The following is a 23,458-nucleotide window of genomic DNA, read 5'->3' as shown; positions in this document are numbered from 1 at the left end:
AGATGTAGGTATGTTTGGATTTGCTATACTCAGCTCCACACAATTGGAGCTTCAAGGCAGGCAGATGTGGAGTTATGATAGTAAATCTAGACTTACCTATGTATAGTAGCCTTCACTGTATTTTTCTTGTTAATATTATTGCTGCCAAAGTTGAGGTTTATATTCTGAATTATAACGACTTCACGCAGCGGCTACCTGCACAAAGGTATGGTTACACCTTGAAAAGCACCTTCCATACTCTTTCAAGTTTGGCAAGGCTCCCACTGATTAGGAACATGATCAAGAAACACAACACGAGAATAGGAATCTTACTTACTGCAGAAATAAGTGTGTTTGAACAGAGCTCTGATTTTTCTATTTGCTTGCCTATAGACTCTGCAGACACCCAATCAGTGGAGACATGCAACATGCTGAGGAGGACGTTCAAGAATACATTGATGTGCCACCAGGGTATGAATGAGATACCAACCGAGAAATGCTCTATGATGAAAATCATAGAAGTGTTTAGCAATTGCACACAAGAGTGTACAAAGCAACCTCGAGTGGGGTGATCTATATCATGGGGGAGCCTGAAGAAAGAAAGAACGGTTTGTACCTGATGACTTCTCTTGCTGGGAAAAAATATACAAACCATTAGACAACATGGCCATGACCCGATCACCCTATCTGCCAGCGGCTCCACTCAGGACCGCTAAGGTCTTCAAAGTAAGGCGTCCCTGGCTTCCTCCTAACTCACCTCATTCAGGTGTAAACATTTAGGTACATTAGGCCCTAAATAGTTCCATCACTATCAGAGACGTTGGCCAACTCCCTTTAATTTCAGCTGTCCCTATTCATGGATCTGCAAGCCTCTGGATCGGGTGTAACATAAGTGTTCGAATTCAAAGTTAGCATCTACAAACGCCTGTTGTTGTGGTTAAAGATAGGAAGTGCAAAACATCAGGGAAGAGGACTGTGTGTTTGCACCATCTGGAAAGAACATACAAATAACCTTTTAAAGATTTTAATAATAGCTGGTGCTTGAAAGAACATTCATTATGTAGCATGCCATATGCACAGAAAACAGCACCCACACAGAGCATGCACTGAGGTCCTAGTTAATAAAGTTTGGTAAACCAATGAGCTTCTCTGTCCCCTGATTTCTGGGTCTTTTCGGGACACAGGTGGCTGTGCGCAGACAGCGCTATGAATCACTAAGCCAGTCACCAGACTATACGCTATGTTCCTGGGTTTCTGCCTGGAAGAAACCCTGGGGCTTGATTCATGCAGAGTTACAGCTGAAGTCTCCTTGTTCAGACTGTGGAATTCATACAAGAATCAGACAGTCCATCCAAGCAGAGGGCCTCTGGACGGAGAAGGCCACCTGACTACAATCACAAGGGGGTTTCTGATCTAGCCCAGGATGGAACAGCAATTCAGTCTTCCAGACAGCGGCAGGTGTAAATTCACATCTTGCCCATCAGACAATCCTTTCACAGTCACCCAGAGGTGAAACCAATACTTTGCTTGCTTATTTGGCCATTACGGTGTCTAGGCCAGATAGAAGAAGCGATAGATCCCAATCATAGATGTACAGATAGGCACTGAACAGGCGTTATACATATGTTCAAAATGTGACTTAACGCAAACTAGATTATATTATGAATGGCAGGGGTGTGTGTGTGTCCCTACAAAGGTAATCTGTGATATTTCATATAACAAAATACCCGTCAGCTGACTTGAACAAGCTGCAAAAACAATCCACCCTTAAAGGCCTATTGGCTTTAACGTACGTTTTACAAACGAATAAAAATCAGGCCTACTGCCTTCGTTGTGACTTTTAATAACAGGCCAGATCTATGGCATCTGAAATACCTTTTCCTGGTTAACCAATTGAGCCTTTAGCGGTCACCATAACCATCTCGGGTCTAGTGTATTGAGTTTAGGCCTTCCCACAAGCCAACTGTCAGGCATGCAGTCACAAAATTGCAAAAGTAAACAAGAATTGCAGTTGCTAAAGCAAAATACCATCTCTCCTAAGAGGATCTAACAAGGATTCCCACAGTGTAAATGATTTGTTAGAGGGATGCGAACACCACCAAAACCCTTGCCTACTGCCATAGCAATACAGAGGAATAACAAGCCACCCCTAATGCCTGCTGACTATTGCATAGGCTTTCCACAATCAATGTGTCAGGCCTACGGCCTTTATTACAGCTTTTTCAAACACATAATCAGGCATATTTCTTTCATCACTGTCTTGTAACCATAACTAACTCAGACCTACTGTGTTGGGCGTGTGTTTCCCAACAATCACAAGCCAACAATCCGGTATGCCGTCATATATTATAAATATTACAAAACTCTAGTGGGCAAAACATTGTAAAATTCCTCCAAACAGTGTAAATTGTCGATTTCCATCGTTTGTTCGGGTGGGTTACCAACCCCAAAACTCTTGCCTATTATGGTACTCTGTGAGATCCGTGTAACAAAATATCTTCCTACAGGCTTTACCACAGCAGTAACAATCCATCCTTAAAAGCCTATTGCCTTTAACATGTGCCATTTACATAAGTCAGGCCCATAGGATTTGCCATAACGTTTCATAATAAACCAATCAATCCTAGCATAACTTTATCCCAATGAACCGAAACGCCCACAGCCTTCACCATTGACATGACACATACCCAACACAGGCCTATTCAAGAACATAAACTGGCATACAGTTTTCCAAACAATATGCAACTGCTCCCATTAGGGCCTAACGAAAATCTTTACAGGGAGTTCCCCCAGGGTTTGTCGTAGTGGATGGCCAACACTAAAATCCTTGTCTACTACAGTAATCTGTGAGGTTACACGTAACAAAGTTCCTCTGTCGGCCCTGTAATACAATGTGCCAACAACACGCTGTTAAATGCCTACTTGGTATAACAAAAGCTTTTCACAATAAGCTAGGCCTACTGCCTTTGTCATAACTTTTCATAATAAGCTGACCTACTGCTTTGAGTGCATGTGTTTCCACAAGGCAACCATGAGGCACACTGTCATAAAAGTACAAATGTATACAAAATGACAGTCGGCTAAACAAACTACTATCTCTCCTAAGAGGACCGAACAAGGACTCTCACAGGGCAAATCACCTATATCCACGGTTTGTCGCAGGGGTGACCAGCACCACAACACTTGCCCACTACAGCAATCTGCGAGACTCCATGTAATAAAAACTCAATAGGGTTTAATACAGACATTTTTTACAATAAATACACCAGCCCTACTGCCTTTATCATAACATTTATAATCAACAGATCAGGCCTAAAGCCATGATCCCGGAGGTGCTACCATAACCTACTCAGCCTTGCTGTGTTGAGAGCCTGGTCACAAGCCACATAATCCAATTCAAACACAAATTCGGCCCAATCAAATCCAGTAGTCCAGGAGCCAACATGTGGGAGGAGCCTAAAACTGTCTTTGAGTAATGCTTTGAAGGGTCTTTTTTGTTGATCACATAAGGGCAGCTACAGATTTGCCGTCAAGCAAGACTTAAAAAAAAGATCAGTCATGATGCTTCCAAAGTTGCCTGGGCTTAAAACGAATCCAGCTACCATGTTTTGAACAACTGCAGTCACTAAATCTATCTTTTGGGTATTCCTACGAGTAACATGTTATCATAGTCAACGTTTGATTTTATGAACATCTCTCCGATCGATTCAATGTTCATTGTCCAGATACAGCAGTGTTTCCTTTATCTGTCACAGACAACAAAATGCCTGCTTTGAAGTTTAGATTTTCACCCTATACCCCCTTTACTATTTTCAAAAAGGTGGTGGGAAAACCAAATAGGATGTTGTGAAATATTACTTATTGATTGGGGAAGAGGATTGTGAAAGCATATCAGTGGCAGGTAATAGTAAGAGCAAGACTGTCATCAGTGAATCAATGTGTGGCAAATGTAAGCACAAGCTCATTTTTTAAAGCAAGGGAAAAGCATCAGTTTTTTACAAGTATATTTACATAATCACAAATGGTAACAAAAAGGTCTGGGTGGTGCAGGGACTGGTGAAAAAGTGTGTAAAGTGCAACAATAGATAAACAACTAAATTAACTACATTTCTTTGGGTGATATATTTACTATTCTCTGACATGTGAAAATATTAATGGCATAGAAAGAAATAATAAATGTGTGGTTAGGTTAAGCAGTGTTTATTCCTTCTCATCCGCAAATGTTCCTGGTCATCCTCAAAACGGGCAATTTGTAGATAATTTCACATGCCTCTATTTCAGAAATGTCGCAGAGCGATATCCGCAGGGAGATGGTTAAAGTGCCACAAAGATATAGCTGAAATTGAAGGAGTTTATGGAATGCAGAAATTGCGCCATATATACGGTCAACCAAAAAATGACGTGAAGATTTCACATTCAGAAAGCATTTGCACACCAAGGAAGCGACTGAAAGTAAGTTGTAGGTTTAAGTCAGGAACAACTGACGTAAGCTGCTAGATGCCACTCTGTTATGAATAGAGGGGTTCGACCCATGTGGTCAATGGGACCTGGGTTATACGTTAAGATATATAAAGGGGTCCCTGACCAAACACACAACACTTAGAAATATTACTTAATTATTTGAATAGAAACAAGACACAAATGACGGTGAACAGTGTTTTTATTATCACTGTACCAAAAAACCATGTATTGATTTTACGATTGCTAGTATAGTATACAAAATTCAAGTGCGCCCACAAAGGAAGGGGGAGGGAGTGCAAGGGAAGGGGTGTGTTTCAATTAGTTAACATCACTAATCAAAAAATCATTAAGCACCAATCCACAACTGAAAACATTATCATTGATCCATATGTTGAAGATCAAGAAAAAACACATGTTGAGCAGCAGAACATATCACATAAAACAGAAACTCCCGTGATGATTATTATTATCAATCTTGGGTTAAGGAGTTCCTGTAGGTAGATGGTGGTCTACGTTTCGACCCAAAGGTGTAGGATACTTGATCCTTACTCGCGGGTCTTCATCAGGACGTTGGGGGGGGTGAAGGAAGGAGTGGGGCTGTGTCCTAGGTAAGGAAAAGAAAATACGCTAAATTATTTCAAACGGTCTCAGAAGAGTCCCGACATAATTGGATTACAAAAGGCCAAAGGGCCAGTAGAAACAAGACATAAAAAAAATTTTCAAAAGGAAATTAAAAGGACTTAAGAAGGAGGTTAAATGACACTGAGGACAGAATACTGCATGATTAGGTGATCCGACAGATGGGTAGCCCGGGCAGCCGCCCTGCTGGGCATGTTAAGGAAGCCAGTCCCAGATACTAAACGTGACGTATGAAAAAACATGTCATTAAAAGGCATAATGGAATAAAGGTGGTACCGTAGCACCGACCACCGAAAAAACACTGGCCTATTTTTGGGCTGAGGTAGGGTGACATTAGAAAAGTAACCTTAGTGAAATTGGGGTATTAATCACCTGGTCTTGATGCCAGGGCAGGATATATGGATTATGTCCGCATTATTCGGACACGGGCGTTCATCTGCAAAACATCGAGTGAAAAACGGAACATCAAGAATTGCAGGATAAAATCAGACAAGATGTATCACACGCATTGTTCTAGTGCAAAGACTCACCCGAGGGGGATTGTGCACCAAACACTCAGAAGGAGCAGTCACAGCACGTCACCTTCGCAGTAAATTAAAGCTTAGTAACGCGTCCAAAACGTGGATCGCGCACCGCAGACCTCCGTCTGGAAGAACAGATTTCAGAGAGTTAGGGGTACCAAGGGCGATTAGCCTCAGAGGTTTAACGGCGGTTCCAACAAACGGACTTACCCGTGGTCGGTCAAAAAATGAGCCAGCGTCAGCGCGTGTCAGCCTGGAACCAGGAAGTGTTACCCTGGTAACCAAGCCCGATTATATAACCTCCTAGAAGAAAGACTCGAAGGCGTTGCTAGGTTACCGAGAAAACAACCTTAGGGAGGGAATGCGGACCCAGGAGGTTTCTGTCTTGCCGACAAAGTGAGGGGGGCAATGTTGATGGTACAGATATGAATTGCATTAAAATGCCAAGTGTGAATTCTGGTCATTGGGATACATGGAATGAGGAAGAGAACTCAATGGTTTGTTAAAAAATTATATACGTCCAGAGGGCATATATTATACAGTACCCTGGTATGGCCGTCGGAAAACGCGGGGTCGCACTACAAAGGCGTGGACCAACCAAATGGGTCATTTAACAACTGTGTCCTCAAAAAACACTGCATGATTCAATGGGCTACATAGTATTGTACACGTATAAATTAAATGTCGTATTTGAATTATAATAATTGCCAAATATGAATTACGATGAAGGCATGGACCTGCCACACATGGCGGTCAAACGCACATTACTCCCAAAACAAAAAGTCATCAAATCATTTCAAATACGTACTATAGGTCAGCATTACTGAGTCCCTGAATCATGTCATTGGGATACAAGGAATGTAGAAGAAAAACCAGTTATTTTAGCAAATACGTCCAGAAGGCAAACATAATATAGTGCCTCGTTGTACGCCCTCGGGACGCATAAACGCACTACATAGGCGTGGACCAACCACACATGGTAGTCAAACGCCTAGGGGTCATTATTACAACTGTATCCTCAAAAATTTGCATGATTCAATAGTCTGCATAACATGTACTGCAAAGGCGTGGACCAACCAAGCATGGTAGTCAGACGCCTTTGGGTCAGAGGGAAACACTCAGAAAAGGATGCAAAGAGAAATCAGTTAGGTGTATTACAGATTAGTATAGTATAGTATAGACACCCCGGAGTGTGACAGTAGGAAAGCTAAATCACAAGGTGGCCATTTGCGCAAAACTACTTTCAGATTCATTCAAACCCCTGGTCACTGAGTCAAAGAAACAAATCCATTTTATCTCCCTCACATTGAGGACGGGTTCAATGTTGCCACCCCTTGGGCCCAGTCGGACCTGTTCCAGGATTGTCCACTTCAGGCTTTCAGGGAGGTGATTGTGTGTATTACAGTGTTCAACCAACGGGGCTCCTACGACCTTGCATCTCACCCGACTGCAATGTTGCAGAAAGCGAACTTTCGCACGTTGTTGAGTCTGCCCCACATATATCTGGTCACAAGGGCATATTATACAATATACCACATTTGTGGAGTTACAATTGGTGTGTGACTTGAGCAGTACTTGCTGTTGTTTATGGGTAAATATCTTAGTCTGAATTGTCAACGGGCAGGCTTTGCAAGACCCACACCGGAAATGTCCCACAATTGGCGGCAGATTCCACATGGTTGTGATTGTTGATGTGGCTGGGTTAGGGAGAAAAGAGCGTACCACATGGTCTCGGATATTCCTTGCCTTTTTAAATGCATGAAGGGGCGGGCAACTGATATTAAGATCCTCAGATATCAGATTCCAATATTTGTTAACAGTTTTTTTTATCCTGTTACTCTTTGTGGAAAAAGTTGTTACACAGATCATGCGATCCTCATTCTTATTCTGTCTGTCTCCTGGTTCCAGTAAAGTCTCTCTGGGGTTGAACCATGCTCTCTTCATGGCTTTCTTTACCAAGCGCCTGGGGTATCCACGGTCAAGTAATCTGCCCATCAGTATTGAAGATTGATCCATATAATCCTCCTTTCTGCTGCAGTTGCGGCGAATCCGCAAAAACTGGCTGAAGGGGAGGTTGTCACGAAGGCCCCTGGGGTGGTGGCTGGAGTACAGAAGGAGGGAATTCCTCTCCGTGGCTTTCCTAAAAAGATTGGTTTGAAGGGTCTCATTCTCCACAAAAATTGTTAGGTCCAAGAAATCGATAGATTTCTTATCAAATTTAATTGTGAACTTTATGTCAGGGGATCTATCATTGAGCCAGATGAAAAAGTTGTTGATATCATCCTCAGATCCTGACCAGATACAGACCACGTCGTCTATGTATCTCATCCATAGGTTTATTCGGGATCTGAATGGATTGGCGTTTGTGAGTATAAAGGTGTCTTCATACATTGACATGAAGATTATGGCCAGATCAGGAGCAAAGGCCGCCCCCATCGCCACACCCTTGGTCTGGAGATAAAAGCAATTCCGAAAGATGAAGAAATTCCTCATCATTGCAATCTTGAGCAGTAGAATAATGAATGATGTTGGTACTTGAACTGGTGCCTCCCGTTTGTCAAGCGCAATCGACATTCTAGGAGGTTATATAATCGGGCTTGGTTACCAGGGTAACACTTCCTGGTTCCAGGCTGACACGCGCTGACGCTGGCTCATTTTTTGACCGACCACGGGTAAGTCCGTTTGTTGGAACCGCCGTTAAACCTCTGAGGCTAATCGCCCTTGGTACCCCTAACTCTCTGAAATCTGTTCTTCCAGACGGCGGTCTGCGGTGCGCGATCCACGTTTTGGACGCGTTACTAAGCTTTCATTTACTGCGAAGGTGACGTGCTGTGACTGCTCCTTCTGAGTGTTTGATGCACAATCCCCCTCGGGTGAGTCTTTGCACTAGAACAATGCGTGTGATACAACTTGTCTGATTTTATCCTGCAATTCTTGATGTTCCGTTTTTCACTCGATGTTTTGCAGATGAACGCCCGTGTCCGAATAATGCGGACATAATCCATATATCCTGCCCTGGCATCAAGACCAGGTGATTAATACCCCAATTTCACTAAGGTTACTTTTCTAATGTCACCCTACCTCAGCCCAAAAATAGGCCAGTGTTTTTTCGGTGGTCGGTGCTACGGTACCACTTTTAGTCCATTATGCCTTTTAATGACATGTTTTTTCATACGTCACGTTTAGTATCTGGGACTGGCTTCCTTAACATGCCCAGCAGGGCGGCTGCCCGGGCTACCCATCTGTCGGGTCACCTAATCATGCAGTATTCTGTCCTCAGTGTCATTTAACCTCCTTCTTAAGTCCTTTTAATTTCCTTTTGAAAATTTTTTTAATGTCTTGTTTCTACTGGCCCTTTGGCCTTTTGTAATCCAATTATGTCGGGACTCTTCTGAGACCGTTTGAAATAATTTAGCGTATTTTCTTTTCCTTACCTAGGACACAGCCCCACTCCTTCCTTCACCCCCCCCAACGTCCTGATGAAGACCCGCGAGTAAGGATCAAGTATCCTACACCTTTGGGTCGAAACGTAGACCACCATCTACCTACAAGAACTCCTTAACCCAAGATTGATAATAATAATCATCACGGGAGTTTCTGTTTTATGTGATATGTTCTGCTGCTCAACATGTGTTTTTTCTTGATCTTCAACATATGGATCAATGATAATGTTTTCAGTTGTGGATTGGTGCTTAATGATTTTTTGATTAGTGATGTTAACTAATTGAAACACACCCCTTCCCTTGCACTCCCTCCCCCTTCCTTTGTGGGCGCACTTGAATTTTGTATACTATACTAGCAATCGTAAAATCAATACATGGTTTTTTGGTACAGTGATAATAAAAACACTGTTCACCATCATTTGTGTCTTGTTTCTATTCAAATAATTAAGTAATATTTCTAAGTGTTGTGTGTTTGGTCAGGGACCCCTTTATATATCTTAACGTATAACCCAGGTCCCATTGACCACATGGGTCGAACCCCTCTATTCATAACATACTTCGAGCAGACGCTGGTCTGCGAGGTTCTCTTTCTTTCATACTTTATATACCTATTCCTATTTCATTTCTGTTTCCTAAACAAATTCCTCAACCATCATGGTTGATAAGGAGGTTCTTTCGTATACTGAGGACTATATTAAACAATTTCTCTCAGACTCTGCTAATACTTTCCTGTCCTCAACCACACCTGTGATTGATTTTTCTCTCAATGACAAAGTTAATCAGCTGGAGCGCCTAGAGAAAAAACTCATTAGAACCAAACTGCATGGACATTTTCTGGCGCAGTGTTTACAATCTAATATTATCCCTGTAGGCTTACAGGTAAAAGTGGAACCCGCTATTTTTATCGACGTTCCCAAGTTTCGAGAAGGTTTCAGCTTTGTCGCGAACAACTGTTCGCGACATTGGATGGTCCTAGGCATTGAAACAGCCAGTGAACAAATTGCCATTCTAACAAAGCAGATAGCTGACCTAAAAGCTGAGATAAGTGGGGATTCCACTCTCACCAACTCTAAAGAGGCATTGACTAAACTGGTGGCGACCCTCCAGGACTTCGAAACGACCACAATTAAAAAGAAACTTGAGAAATTAGCCCGCGACGTGAGGTCGTACGACAAAAAAAGAACCTATCCCTACCTGCAGGACGAATACTACAGACAGGATAACCAAGGGAGATTCACCAACCGTGGCCGAGGGGCCTATAGGGGCAGGAGAAACTTTACTACTTTCTCAGATTCCTCGTATAGTTCGGGTGAGGACTCAGAACGAGCCGGTCCTAGTGGCACATACGGATACCAGGACTCCTACGGTCCTTCCTACCAACCCCCTTTTTTAGGACAGGGAGGATGGAGACCGCCACGGGGCAGAGGGAACAATTGGAGCAGGGGCCCTGGCAGGGGCCAACCCAATGCTGGCCAGGAGTGGGACTCCGTGAGAGGGAGAGGCACGAAGCAAGTGAGTTTCCCCCAGGAGGAACACGGGGAGAGGTCCACACGCAGGAAAAACTACAGGTGGTAGAGGTGACTTCCCCTGTGATTAATATCTCGAACTACACCCTCCAGGAGAATGAAACGAAAGTATTAAGCCGTGGTTTATCTTTTGTTCCCACTTCCACACCGGATGCATTCAACACTATGGTCGAACTCCACAAGTTCTTTAGGAAGATAAGATTGAGATATTTCTTCAAGGATAAGCCTTACCAACAAGCCTCCTCAACTACCAACTTGAGGCCACCGTCAACTTTTGTACCATCTACGTATGCCATGACCCAACGCATCTTGGCGTATGAAAGTCTAGTACTACGTGATGTGCAGATCATCTTGGAAGACAGCAATTTTGCCAAATACAACACCAGTAAAGCGGAGAAACTTGCATTAAAATCCTTGAGGGACAACATCGGAATAGTGGTTAAACCCGCGGACAAGGGTGGTGCAATTGTAATACAGGACCAGAACAACTACACCAATGAAATTCTACGACAGCTAAATGATGGGATCAGTTATAGACAATTGGGCGGTGATCCATCACAAAGTATAATGGCTGAAATCCTGAGGGTCACCCAAGATGGCCTACAACAAGGGTTCCTATCGGAACATGAATTCCAGTACTTGAATCAGAAGCACCCACGTCTTCCCACCATCTATACGTTACCCAAAGTCCACAAGGATCTCCAAAAGCCCCCGGGACGCCCTATTGTATCCGGATGCGGCTCCCTGCTGGAACCTCTCTGTAGGTATATAGACTTCTTTCTGAAACCGCTGGCGGAGGCTACAACCACATACCTAAGGGATACCACTCAAACGATCAACCTGATCGATGGACACCCTTTCGATTCCACACGAGACCTCCTGGTAACATGTGACATTGTGTCATTGTACACCAGCATACCCCAGGAGGAGGCCCTGGTCGCAATGTCGATTGCGCTTGACAAACGGGAGGCACCAGTTCAAGTACCAACATCATTCATTATTCTACTGCTCAAGATTGCAATGATGAGGAATTTCTTCATCTTTCGGAATTGCTTTTATCTCCAGACCAAGGGTGTGGCGATGGGGGCGGCCTTTGCTCCTGATCTGGCCATAATCTTCATGTCAATGTATGAAGACACCTTTATACTCACAAACGCCAATCCATTCAGATCCCGAATAAACCTATGGATGAGATACATAGACGATTTCTGCTGCAGTTGCGGCGAATCCGCAAAAACTGGCCGAAGGGGAGGTTGTCACGAAGGCCCCTGGGGTGGTGGCAGGAGTACAGAAGGAGGGAATTCCTCTCCGTGGCTTTCCTAAAAAGATTGGTTTGAAGGGTCTCATTCTCCACAAAAATTGTTAGGTCCAAGAAATCGATAGATTTCTTATCAAATTTAATTGTGAACTTTATGTCAGGGGATCTATCATTGAGCCAGATGAAAAAGTTGTTGATATCATCCTCAGATCCTGACCAGATACAGACCACGTCGTCTATGTATCTCATCCATAGGTTTATTCGGGATCTGAATGGATTGGCGTTTGTGAGTATAAAGGTGTCTTCATACATTGACATGAAGATTATGGCCAGATCAGGAGCAAAGGCCGCCCCCATCGCCACACCCTTGGTCTGGAGATAAAAGCAATTCCGAAAGATGAAGAAATTCCTCATCATTGCAATCTTGAGCAGTAGAATAATGAATGATGTTGGTACTTGAACTGGTGCCTCCCGTTTGTCAAGCGCAATCGACATTCTAGGAGGTTATATAATCGGGCTTGGTTACCAGGGTAACACTTCCTGGTTCCAGGCTGACACGCGCTGACGCTGGCTCATTTTTTGACCGACCACGGGTAAGTCCGTTTGTTGGAACCGCCGTTAAACCTCTGAGGCTAATCGCCCTTGGTACCCCTAACTCTCTGAAATCTGTTCTTCCAGACGGCGGTCTGCGGTGCGCGATCCACGTTTTGGACGCGTTACTAAGCTTTCATTTACTGCGAAGGTGACGTGCTGTGACTGCTCCTTCTGAGTGTTTGGTGCACAATCCCCCTCGGGTGAGTCTTTGCACTAGAACAATGCGTGTGATACATCTTGTCTGATTTTATCCTGCAATTCTTGATGTTCCGTTTTTCACTCGATGTTTTGCAGATGAACGCCCGTGTCCGAATAATGCGGACATAATCCATATATCTTGCCCTGGCATCAAGACCAGGTGATTAATACCCCAATTTCACTAAGGTTACTTTTCTAATGTCACCCTACCTCAGCCCAAAAATAGGCCAGTGTTTTTTCGGTGGTCGGTGCTACGGTACCACCTTTATTCCATTATGCCTTTTAATGACATGTTTTTTCATACGTCACGTTTAGTATCTGGGACTGGCTTCCTTAACATGCCCAGCAGGGCGGCTGCCCGGGCTACCCATCTGTCGGATCACCTAATCATGCAGTATTCTGTCCTCAGTGTCATTTAACCTCCTTCTTAAGTCCTTTTAATTTCCTTTTGAAAAATTTTTTAATTTAATGTCTTGTTTCTACTGGCCCTTTGGCCTTTTGTAATCCAATTATGTCGGGACTCTACTGAGACCGTTTGAAATAATTTAGCGTATTTTCTTTTCCTTACCTAGGACACAGCCCCACTCCTTCCTTCACCCCCCCCAACGTCCTGATGAAGACCCGCGAGTAAGGATCAAGTATCCTACACCTTTGGGTCGAAACGTAGACCACCATCTACCTACAAGAACTCCTTAACCCAAGATTGATAATAATAATCATCACGGGAGTTTCTGTTTTATGTGATATGTTCTGCTGCTCAACATGTGTTTTTTCTTGATCTTCAACATATGGATCAATGATAATGTTTTCAGTTGTGGATTGGTGCTTAATGATTTTTTGATTAGTGATGTTAACTAATTGAAACACACCCCTTCCCTTGCACTCCCTCCCCCTTCCTTTGTGGGCGCACTTGAATTTTGTATACTATACTAGCAATCGTAAAATCAATACATGGTTTTTTGGTACAGTGATAATAAAAACACTGTTCACCATCATTTGTGTCTTGTTTCTATTCAAATAATTAAGTAATATTTCTAAGTGTTGTGTGTTTGGTCAGGGACCCCTTTATATATCTTAGCTAGATGCCACTCAGCCTTTATAATATATAATTAAACTTTCAATGCAATCATTTTCTGCCCTGATATGGTTTGTGTAGATATTACTGTATCAGGGTGATACTTTTCCCTTGCGTACAGAACATTAATCTAAAAATAAATTAGCTAAAAATTCAGACAAAATAGCAGATTTTGCTCTTCATCATTAGATAAACATGTTGCTGATTCGCTTTAACATAAATCTCAAACCACGCCCGGAGTACAGAGTTTCCAAAAGGACAACTGCACACTGTGGCGAAGGCAGCACAGTCCTAAGCGATGGATGCCGCCAATGCCTTATCGTCGATCCTGCAGTCTGATCATGGAGAATTTGTTGCTCCATGTGAGAGGGACAATGATCGCTGAGTAGGTGCCACAAAAAGGCCCAACACGGGTTGAAGCGACTGTGTGGGTGGATACTGGAGAAAAAAATGTTCTTCTCCGGTCACAAAGCAGTTCAGGTTTCTCAAAGTAGAAATATAAATGTGTGTCATGGAGGGAAACAGCAGAGCAAGACTCTGGGCAAGGTGGAAGTGCAATTCAAGTTCTCTCAAATGCATTTCTAGCATAACGTTTTTTTTTAAAGCAACATTATTTTTAAACTGTAATGAAGCTGGATTATTGCCCTCTGTTCAGTATTGGGAGAGGACAGCAGACAGCACTTTTCTGTTTTTTAATTCAAGCATCATTAGTCCATATACTTTCTTGAAGTGTTGGTGCAAAGGTAGGTATTGACCAATGGAGGGTTCAAGAAGTTAAAACTTATCAACACTTTCAATTGTGCCATGCTTTTATTTGTTGAAGCATTTTGAGCGTGATCTAGCCACCACGTAGCAAAGCGCTTTACACAAAACAGCTGAATGCATAACGGAGGACATAGGAGCCTAGAATCCCGAGGCACTGTGTGAATGGAGTCAGATTTAATCTGACCTTCCAGCTGGAATTTTCAGAGCTTGGTGAGAAAATGGAGAGTTAGAAGGTCTAGTTTTGGTTGAGGATTTCAAACGAGGAGGAGTGAATTTCCCTTTGCAGATTGAGAGCTCTCATTTTCCTAATTTCTGTAGGTAGGGAGGTGGATGGCCTTCTAAGTGATGCACAGTGCTTATAAGATATTCTTAGCATTAAAAAAAGCTAATGTAGACAGGCTGCGGATAGCAAGGACACGTGTTTTCCAAGCCGATGGACGGGCCATAGCCCTGCCAAAGTCTCCAGGTGAGTGGATGGTTGGAGTCTCCTTCACATAGCTAGTCAAGGGCAGATTTGGTTAACAAAAAAGTGTGTCCTACCTGTAACCGGTGACATTACGTCCGACCACAAGATGCTTTGGTTCGTTGTCGCACAGGTAGAGGTTGAAGTCGTTCTCGGGCACCAGGTCCACGTCATGAAATATGAAACAGTCCCAGTTATGCTCCTTCAGCGCTTCCAGATACCCAACGTTCAACAGTTTGGCACGATTAAATTTGTCTTCGCCAGCCTGTAGAAATAAATAAATACTTTAATGAATTAAAAGTAAGTTTAACGAAGGTACTCTAATCCACCCATGATCGGGTCACTGACACTACCACCGGCATTCGACTGAATCCTGTTGGATCATTGCTGGCAGTGACAGATCAATAGACTAATCAATACCTGGATGCAGTGAAGCTATGAGCAGGACTAGAAATGTCAGCTGCCCAATTTCACTTCTTAGCAATCTAACTGTTAAGGAGTTATTGTGTTTGTATTTTTGTGCAACATTAACAATGTGCTGAATCTATTTTCACACTGTATTACACATGTATACACTGATATAGTACAGTTTTTAAACAAATTCTCTCGGACGTGTACAAGTACCCTTTCTTGACCCTAGTTCACCAGGCCTCACATTGTATGAACACCATTTTGTTCAAAATGGAACACATTCCTTGCCACCCATGTTTTTCTTCACCCCCACACATCTCACAGCCTGTTGTTTCTCCAGCACGAAGACATGTAGATTGTGATTTCTTTATTTCCGTTGTTATTGTTCATGCTGCTTTTGTTGAACTTTAACCGGCTCAGTCATAAACCTGCAATTATTACTTCAAGGTCTTGCTGCTAGATCACTGTCACCTATTCTTTCAAAAACACTCTGTTGTTTATAAATCTAACTTGTTCTAAAATCTCCAGATGATATTAACATATAAGGTGCAGAATAATTATTCATGTAATGGGACAGTGTTTGGGTGTTAAGGCAACATAATGTTCAATGTTACTGTGCTCTGATTTACTGATGAAAGGATGCATTTGCTCACACCACGGTGATTCTGATGTTCTGTTAATTTCACAAAAATAAAGTATATAACAACCCTCGATTTGGGGGGGTTAGCCAGAGATCTCCAATAAGACTTTCCTGTACTACTATGGATACAGTCCGTTTCTTTCTTGATTTTGCTGCCCAACTGGGACTTTGATTAATTTTTGAATTTGACTTTCTCTGTATTGCATCATTCACAGAGAACATTTATGGCGTTTATTCTGTATCGCCTTATTCTGAATTTTTTAAATAAAACTCTATAACTATTCCACTGATTTAGAACTCAGTTACAGAGTGAGGCCATTACATTAACTAACTACATTTCTGATATTTTGATGCATTGGGATGTGCCTTACCACTGTGACACAGTATCATGAAATTGAGGTTTAGCACTGTCTCCAATCAAGAAAATTGTGAGCATTCGGATTGAAGGGATTTTTGGGGTATCTAACATTTCGGGGTTCCCCTCGCCCACATCAGCATTGCCACGCCACAAATACAGAATGGGCTGTTAATGACCTAACCCACTGGTCCAATTAAATTAATATTGGCTCTATTAATACAGTAAAAAGTGAATCACGACAACTAGCTGGAACCTTTCAAATTCGATGGACTTGTATCCCCCACACATGCACTCGTATATGTGGGTAACAGGCAATGATCTTAGGCACAATCATTTGGAAACATGTTATCAGATCATGCTGTTCTTGTGATCTGTCAGACTAGATCCTGGTGGGACTTCTTTGGATTTAACAAAGTAAGGTGTTATCTAGCCCAAATATTACGTTGTATAAGATACTCATTTGCAAGGTTCTTTAAAAATACTTGATAATTAGGGCTCCCGGTTTTATGGTACTTATTTTTTTTTAACATTTCCGTGTGTATTTATCCATATTTATTTTTGGATCATTTTATCTGTATTTATCCATATTTATTTTGTGTTTTTCAGATAAATGAAGTTGTAAAACTGTACTTTCCATTTTTATTTAACTGATAGACGCGCAGTCATAATTTGATGTCAGTACATCCACTGGTAAATATGAGCATTTTACCACAAATGTATGTTGGCATATGCCGTTATTTAAAGAAATTACACGCTGTTTTTAAATTTCCAATGCTTTCCATCTGCTCAGCTGTTGGGCTATATTTCATGAAAGACAGCACGGAAAGTCACTTAAAAGAAGCCCAATTTTCCGTATTTATCCACTTTTAAAAATAAATGCAGACAGAAAACAAAATGATTTCGGTCTGTATTTATCTGCAGAAATCCGTAAAAACTGATTTCTGGGGCCTTATGGATAATTCAATTTAGAACCTTGTTGAAAGCTTCATGGCAGGCAAATGAATCTCAGAAGGAGGGAGGGTTTGAGTTACACTGGCAGAGGTCCTGCATGTTACACAAGATGCATCTCTTCTGCTGAAACTCAACCTACCACACTCACCTGGTGGATGACGTAGATGCCGTACTCCAGCTGCTGCCGCTGCAGGAACGGGTGGAGATGCTCCAACAGGTACATGAGATGCCTCTCCCGGCTGCGATGCGGGATGAGGATGGCCACCCGCTGCAGTGGCCGGCACTCGTTGGGATGGTATCGGCCTTCCAGCACTTTAGGGTTGCTTAGCCGTACCTTCTCCATCGTCAGAGACGCCTTAAACGAGAGCTTGAGGGACCCCACTGCAAGAGAAAAGGAGCTATTTACACAGTACATCATAATAGATACATTTTTTAGATTCCAAATACACTGCACATCTGGGGAAAAAGTATTTTCAAAGCTCCAAAATGTATTCCTATCAGGTTTGCAGAACTTAATACAGAACACAAGGAATAAGCAACTCTATAGGGATTTACTACGGTTGGCTCCAGGGCCCTTTCTGAATTCCACAATTCCCAAATCGTACACACATCCATATAACTCAAAGCACCCGAGCATTTTGGCAAGACCTTTTGCCACGACCAGCAAACTCAAAGCAAACTATTTTCACACGAAGGTAGACTAAGTACACCTCACAATCTGAGACTCCAGTTTGTGAAGTCTTGAAAACTAGGAAATATATAACATACGTAGCACAACATATATGTTTGACAGGTCATATTACATATATTGTTGGAATACAAGAAGCACAACTGCAGATTCTGTTATTCCAGGATAAACACTGCATTCATACTGCTTTATACTTGCAGCTCCTAACAGCATGGCCACACCTTCTCTCCTGTCCACACCACCAAAACTGGTTTCTCTGACCAGAACCTCCAAATGTCCTCCCTACCCATGCCACTGAGCGTGTCCTTTTGCAGCGTTCCATGGATGGACCCTTGTGTCGGATGCCGAGTCACGGGTTCCGACAGACCAGGACTGTCAAAAGTCTGTCCAGTCTGTGCCTTCTCTACCTAATGCTGGGAACACAGGTTTCCCAAATTCGAGCTCCCATAGCTGCTCCAGTCCAGTTTTTTTCCTTTTGCATTCTGTGACGTGCATCTTAATATTTGAGAAACAGGACTATATAAGGCAGAGAATACATTGAAAGATTCTGGACTGGGTGGAAAACTGGGATTCTTGACCGCTATGCTCAAAGTCACAGCATATACTCAACTCTGTCTGCAGTTCTTAATTACACTCTTACTGCTGTGTCTCGCCCACCACATTATGAAGCGTCAACCACTGCTGCTTGGGGAAGGCCGAGTCTTGCATCCACCATTCTTTCTGTGAGATCCTCGTGGGTCCACTCTGAGAAGCCTCCTCTTATAAGCTCTGTCAGAAAAGATTCACCGCCTCAGCAACGTTCATACCAATGAGGTATTTCCAATATCTTTGTTGCGGCTGCACCCTGCTCCTTCTCTTGCAAACTGTGGTGGGTTACTAGACTTTGTAGTATGTCAGATAAAGGTCTTGCACTATTCTAAGGACGGTCACCAAAGGATCCTCACGAGAGCCAAACAGAAGACATTCCTTGCTCTTATATGATCTAGCTTGTCTCGTAGACCTGGTTCCCGAGGGTAGATGCAGGTACCAAGCGGGTGCTTGGCGTTGAGGGCGGTGTGCCAAGTGCGTCACCACCCCCCTCCCGAGGTCTATGGTGCGAAAGTATCTCACCAGATAAGGTCTCCAAATTCTGCGAGTTCCTTACCTTTTGTAGCACTTTTTCGACATTATTTTTACTTTCACGTCCCTTACTAGGGTGGGCCTTAGCGTGTCCATACCGCCAGGGTTTAGTACATAATAGGTCCTGACAAATGCCAGGTAAAGTAACACCAACATTGGCAGAAACATGTTGACCAGCACGTAAATCTATTGGAAACAAGCCTTTCAATTTATTTGGCTCAGTTTTCCTACACATATTTTAATGTGTCCTAGTGATCAGACAATAAAACTATTTTTGATACAACTAAGACATTTTTAACCTCACCACCTACACTTTCTATTCTCACCTACACAATCACTTAGCCACTCACGACCTCACATTACCCGCTCCGCAGTAAACCGGACGTTGAAGCACACTGGGGTGGCACTCGGCCACTCCCAGTGGGGCCCAATGATGAAGCATGTCACCGACCAGGTCGGTGAGTGAGGGCTTTCTATAACACCAAATGGGTGTTGTTTTTCTCGTTTTTCTCTTTGTGCTTCAGATCTTGTCCTTCTTGATGAGTTACGAACACTCTTCCATTGTTGTTTATCATGAAGCAAAAACAACAATTGATGGACAGAATGCAGAACAATGTCATACATTCACCCCAGTACAGAGATCTGGGCCTAAATCCATTGTTTTTTTGCACTCCACACCACCCCAGTTCAGAAATGGCCATATGCAAATCAGCCTTGACCCTGTGCGTCATGGGAACAGTCCAGCCCGAACTGCCAAGCCATGTCTTTCCTGGAGCAAAATCAAGCATCCTAGGACCGGTTTCTGGCTATCAGCCGTCATCAGCCAGGATAGCTTGACTCCAGTGGTGTGGAGAGCATGGGACTCACGTCTGAGCATACCCATCCCACTCTGGGTGACAAATGCAAAAACAACAATTGATGGACAGAATGCCAGAAACCGGTCCTAGGAAGCTTGTTCCCGGTCCAGGGAAGGCATGGCTTGGCAGTTTGGGCTGGACTGTTCCCATGAGGCACAGAGTCAGAATGATTTGCATATGGCCATGTCTGAATTGGGGTGGCAGAGTGGGCTAAAGAACGGTGATGGATTAAACCCAGATCTGTTGCCTGGGTGTGAGTTTTGATTGGTTCAGATGCTCCGTCCATCACCTCCCCCTTTTGTACCGCTTTGTTCGCCATAAGTTGGCAGGGTATGCTCAGACGCGAGTCCCTTGCTCACTTTGCCACTGGATTCAAGCAAGCCTGGCTGTCAGGGGTCAGGGCAATCCCTGCGTTTGATGCCCTGCGACAGCCGTAGGCAAGAGAGGGGCTCGTGTCCCGGACCACCCCCTGAAACCCCCCCTTGCTACACCGCTACTGTACATATCCATCCCGATGCTGTCTCCTCGTAATGCTTCACTTTACCATACAAGATTCCTCTAAAGACCGACTACTGGCATTGCCAATGCTTGTTCTTTATTTAACTGTGTATGTGACATCCGCAGTTAGGCACAATAAGCAGGTTAAGTCCTCGCACAACGTCACCTACTCTCACCCAGGCCAACTCAAGTCACCAACACTCAGTTCTTACATAATTTCACCAGCCGGGGGCAATCAAACTCAAGCCAGTGCTTTAAATGGGCCGGTACTCACCGGTACTGAGTACCGGCACTTCTTAAAGTTATCACTTTAAGAGAGTACCGGTCCACATGATAAGGAGGGTCATTGGCTGTGAGCAGGAGTGGAACAAGTCTCTGGCAGCGAAGGTGCCGAGTTCTGCAGCCCTGATCGGAGCCCCTGCTGAGCTATTCAGCAGGGCCGTTTGAATAATGTCCGGTGCTCACTGTCACGCTGTGCGTCACAGAGCAGGGTCCAGATTCATTTTACCTGCTTGTGTGCGCGTGTGATTTTCAAAGCGCACCATTTCAGGTAGTGAAAAGTCAGTGCAGGGTAACACTTTGAACATTGAAATGTTATCAGGGGCAATGGCGGCGGACTGTCTCACTTCCCGTACTTTCTCTCGATCGCAGGGTGAATGCCCCAAAAATGCGATTGAAGAGGCCCCTAGAGCGCTAATCTAACTACTTTCTGTACTGAGGCACCTACCTTTCTAACTCCAAATGCCTCAATTAGCCGGTCTGTGTATAGAATGCTTTCTGATATGCCCAATAAGCTCAAAACTAGCTCCGCCAACCCTGCTTGATGTAACTGTTCCCCGGGTCACGTTCGATCACACTGGATGGCTCTCTGAAGAAGAGACAGGCCAGCAGTTCCTCTCCATCGTTCTCACAGCTGTAAAGAGATTCAGGTAAATCAGATATTAATTCAATAATCTGCTGCTGACATTTAAAATGTGTGTTACGGAAATGATTAGAGGGCTCCAGCACGGCATAGGGCCTTGCAAATGGGCACACTAGAGTTGCCTGTCTATGCTGAAAACGCACTAGGTTTTGTATAGACTGGCAGTTTTGCTGATTTATTAGTACTGCAAAGTGTTTAACATCCTTGCTTGACAGTGACATTACAAAGCAGCACCCTTTATTTTCGCAGCACAGTTAGACTGGAGTAGGGAGGATTGTGGGTAAGATGACTGAGCAAGGGTGGATGGATGGATGAGTAAATGGATGAATGGGTGGATGATTGGATTAAAGGGCGGATGATGGGTGGATAAGTGAACGATTGGATGGATAAATGAAAGGGAGGGAGGATGAATGAAAGTGTGGATGATGGATGAGTGAAAGGAGGGATTGAGTGAAAGGGTGGATGGATAGATGTGCAAAAGGATTGATGGATGAGTGAAAGGATGAATGAATAGGTTTAAACATGGATAGATAGATAGGTCTGGATATGAAGGGTGGACAGACGGAATGGTGAAAAACGGAATGATTGATTGAAAACTGAATAGACGACAGAATGTAAAGGTTAAATGGTGGACATCAGTAGGTTGTGCTTGGTGCCATAAGAGCTTTGGTTCAAAGTGGGGGCATTTTCAGTTTCTTCCTACTCACATGCTCAAAAATATATAGTATTGTGCCAAACAGTAATTAACAGCATGGCATTAAGAAGGTACAACTATTACTAAAAAAAAAGGAAATGTTAACATATTATCGCATTTCTCTTTCGTTTTGTGTAATGAGTTAACCTGCTTTGTCTATATAAACACATCCATCATGTGTTTCGTTTTGCTGTGTGCTGGGCCTATTATATAAGTCGTTGAGTATCATCATGTCTTGCCCTTAGCCCCGCCCCTAGCCCCGCCCACTCATTACACCTCTAGCTCATTTTAATGAGTACCTGCACTTATTTTTCCCATTTAAAGCACTGACTCAAACACTACTGTGCTTGTCTGGAAAACATGTTTACAGAACAGTATCCAACGGCCGGTGCAATCCAGACACGCCACACCCGTGACTTTGGAAAGTTTCAGTCCCACATTTAAAACCCATTAGATTTATATAAAATGGTGGTCCCATGTCTTCCCCTCTACTGCCAGGACTCCCGCAATGTGGAGAAACTGAGCCGGGCTTCGGTGAGCTCCGCTCTGCTTTCATTTCTTTTAATCCGTGCACTTTACACTCTCTAGTTGCTGTCTGTGGTGTTTAAGTTCTTCAGGTCGTGCGCAGGGTGCACCCCCTGGCTAACCACAGAAGCCCCGCAGCCTCGAGGCACGCGCCTGGTCCCCCACAGCTTCCGGCCGGACCCTCGTCTCAGCCCTCCTCGGTGTGTCAGTGTGCACAGCCACGCCTGGCCCCTGCCGCTGGGCTGCTGTTAGGGCCCTGTTCTGGTGACTGGTCCCGATGCACCCGCCTGCCTCTTGTAAATACGCCAGCCTGCTCTCGGGGACATGGTTAGCACTTCTTAAAAGTAACCAGTTACCTCCAGGCTTCTGTATGCCCCGGCTCGGCTCGGCTCGGAATGCTGAAGCCGCCCGCGGAATGTCACACATGACCCCAGGGGTGGGGGGTGAGGCTGACAGGGTGGGGTCGCTGCACGAGGCAGGGTCACGCCTTTTCTAGGTCCGGCCTCATTCCCACGTGTCAAGAATCTTCTTTCATCTGATAAACACACTGTAGTATGAACGCACACGCAGAGAGAACCTAGTAACAAGGCTTTACGGAGATATCTTCAAACAAGGATGTATCCAGCCCCGCAGACCGCGAGCAGCTCCACCTCTGACCCCCCATATTCCATTCCATCACTTACATATGTAGAACTAGTAAACACTCCACACATGCCCTTGACTCTGTTCGCGAGCTATTAATTATATTTAAAGGAAACCTACTAAGAAGTTACTAACTAAATACTACACATCACCTCTCCTTAAGAAAAAAAATAGGAGATAAAGTAGCTAACCACAACATCAGATTAGTTCCACCCACTTCCTCTTCGCTCA

General features: G+C 43.7%; 1 protein-coding gene across 1 annotated transcript in view; it reads right to left on the bottom strand.

Moving 5' to 3' along the window:
* The window catches only part of B4GALT4 (beta-1,4-galactosyltransferase 4), a 257,653-nt gene that overhangs the window by 21,228 nt on the left and 212,967 nt on the right, over positions 1 to 23,458 (bottom strand). Inside the window, exons 3-4 of the mRNA XM_086936294.1 lie at positions 17,431 to 17,663; positions 15,000 to 15,187 (exon numbers count right to left, since the gene is read on the bottom strand). Of these exons, the coding sequence (XP_086792420.1) occupies positions 15,000 to 15,187; positions 17,431 to 17,663 (421 nt within the window). The remainder of the gene's footprint in view (positions 1 to 14,999; positions 15,188 to 17,430; positions 17,664 to 23,458) is intronic.

Source organism: Lissotriton vulgaris, chromosome 8 (assembly GCF_964263255.1).
Source record: "Lissotriton vulgaris chromosome 8, aLisVul1.2, whole genome shotgun sequence".
NCBI classification, from domain to species: domain Eukaryota; kingdom Metazoa; phylum Chordata; class Amphibia; order Caudata; family Salamandridae; genus Lissotriton; species Lissotriton vulgaris.
This window is presented reverse-complemented; position numbering and strand designations above follow the sequence as displayed.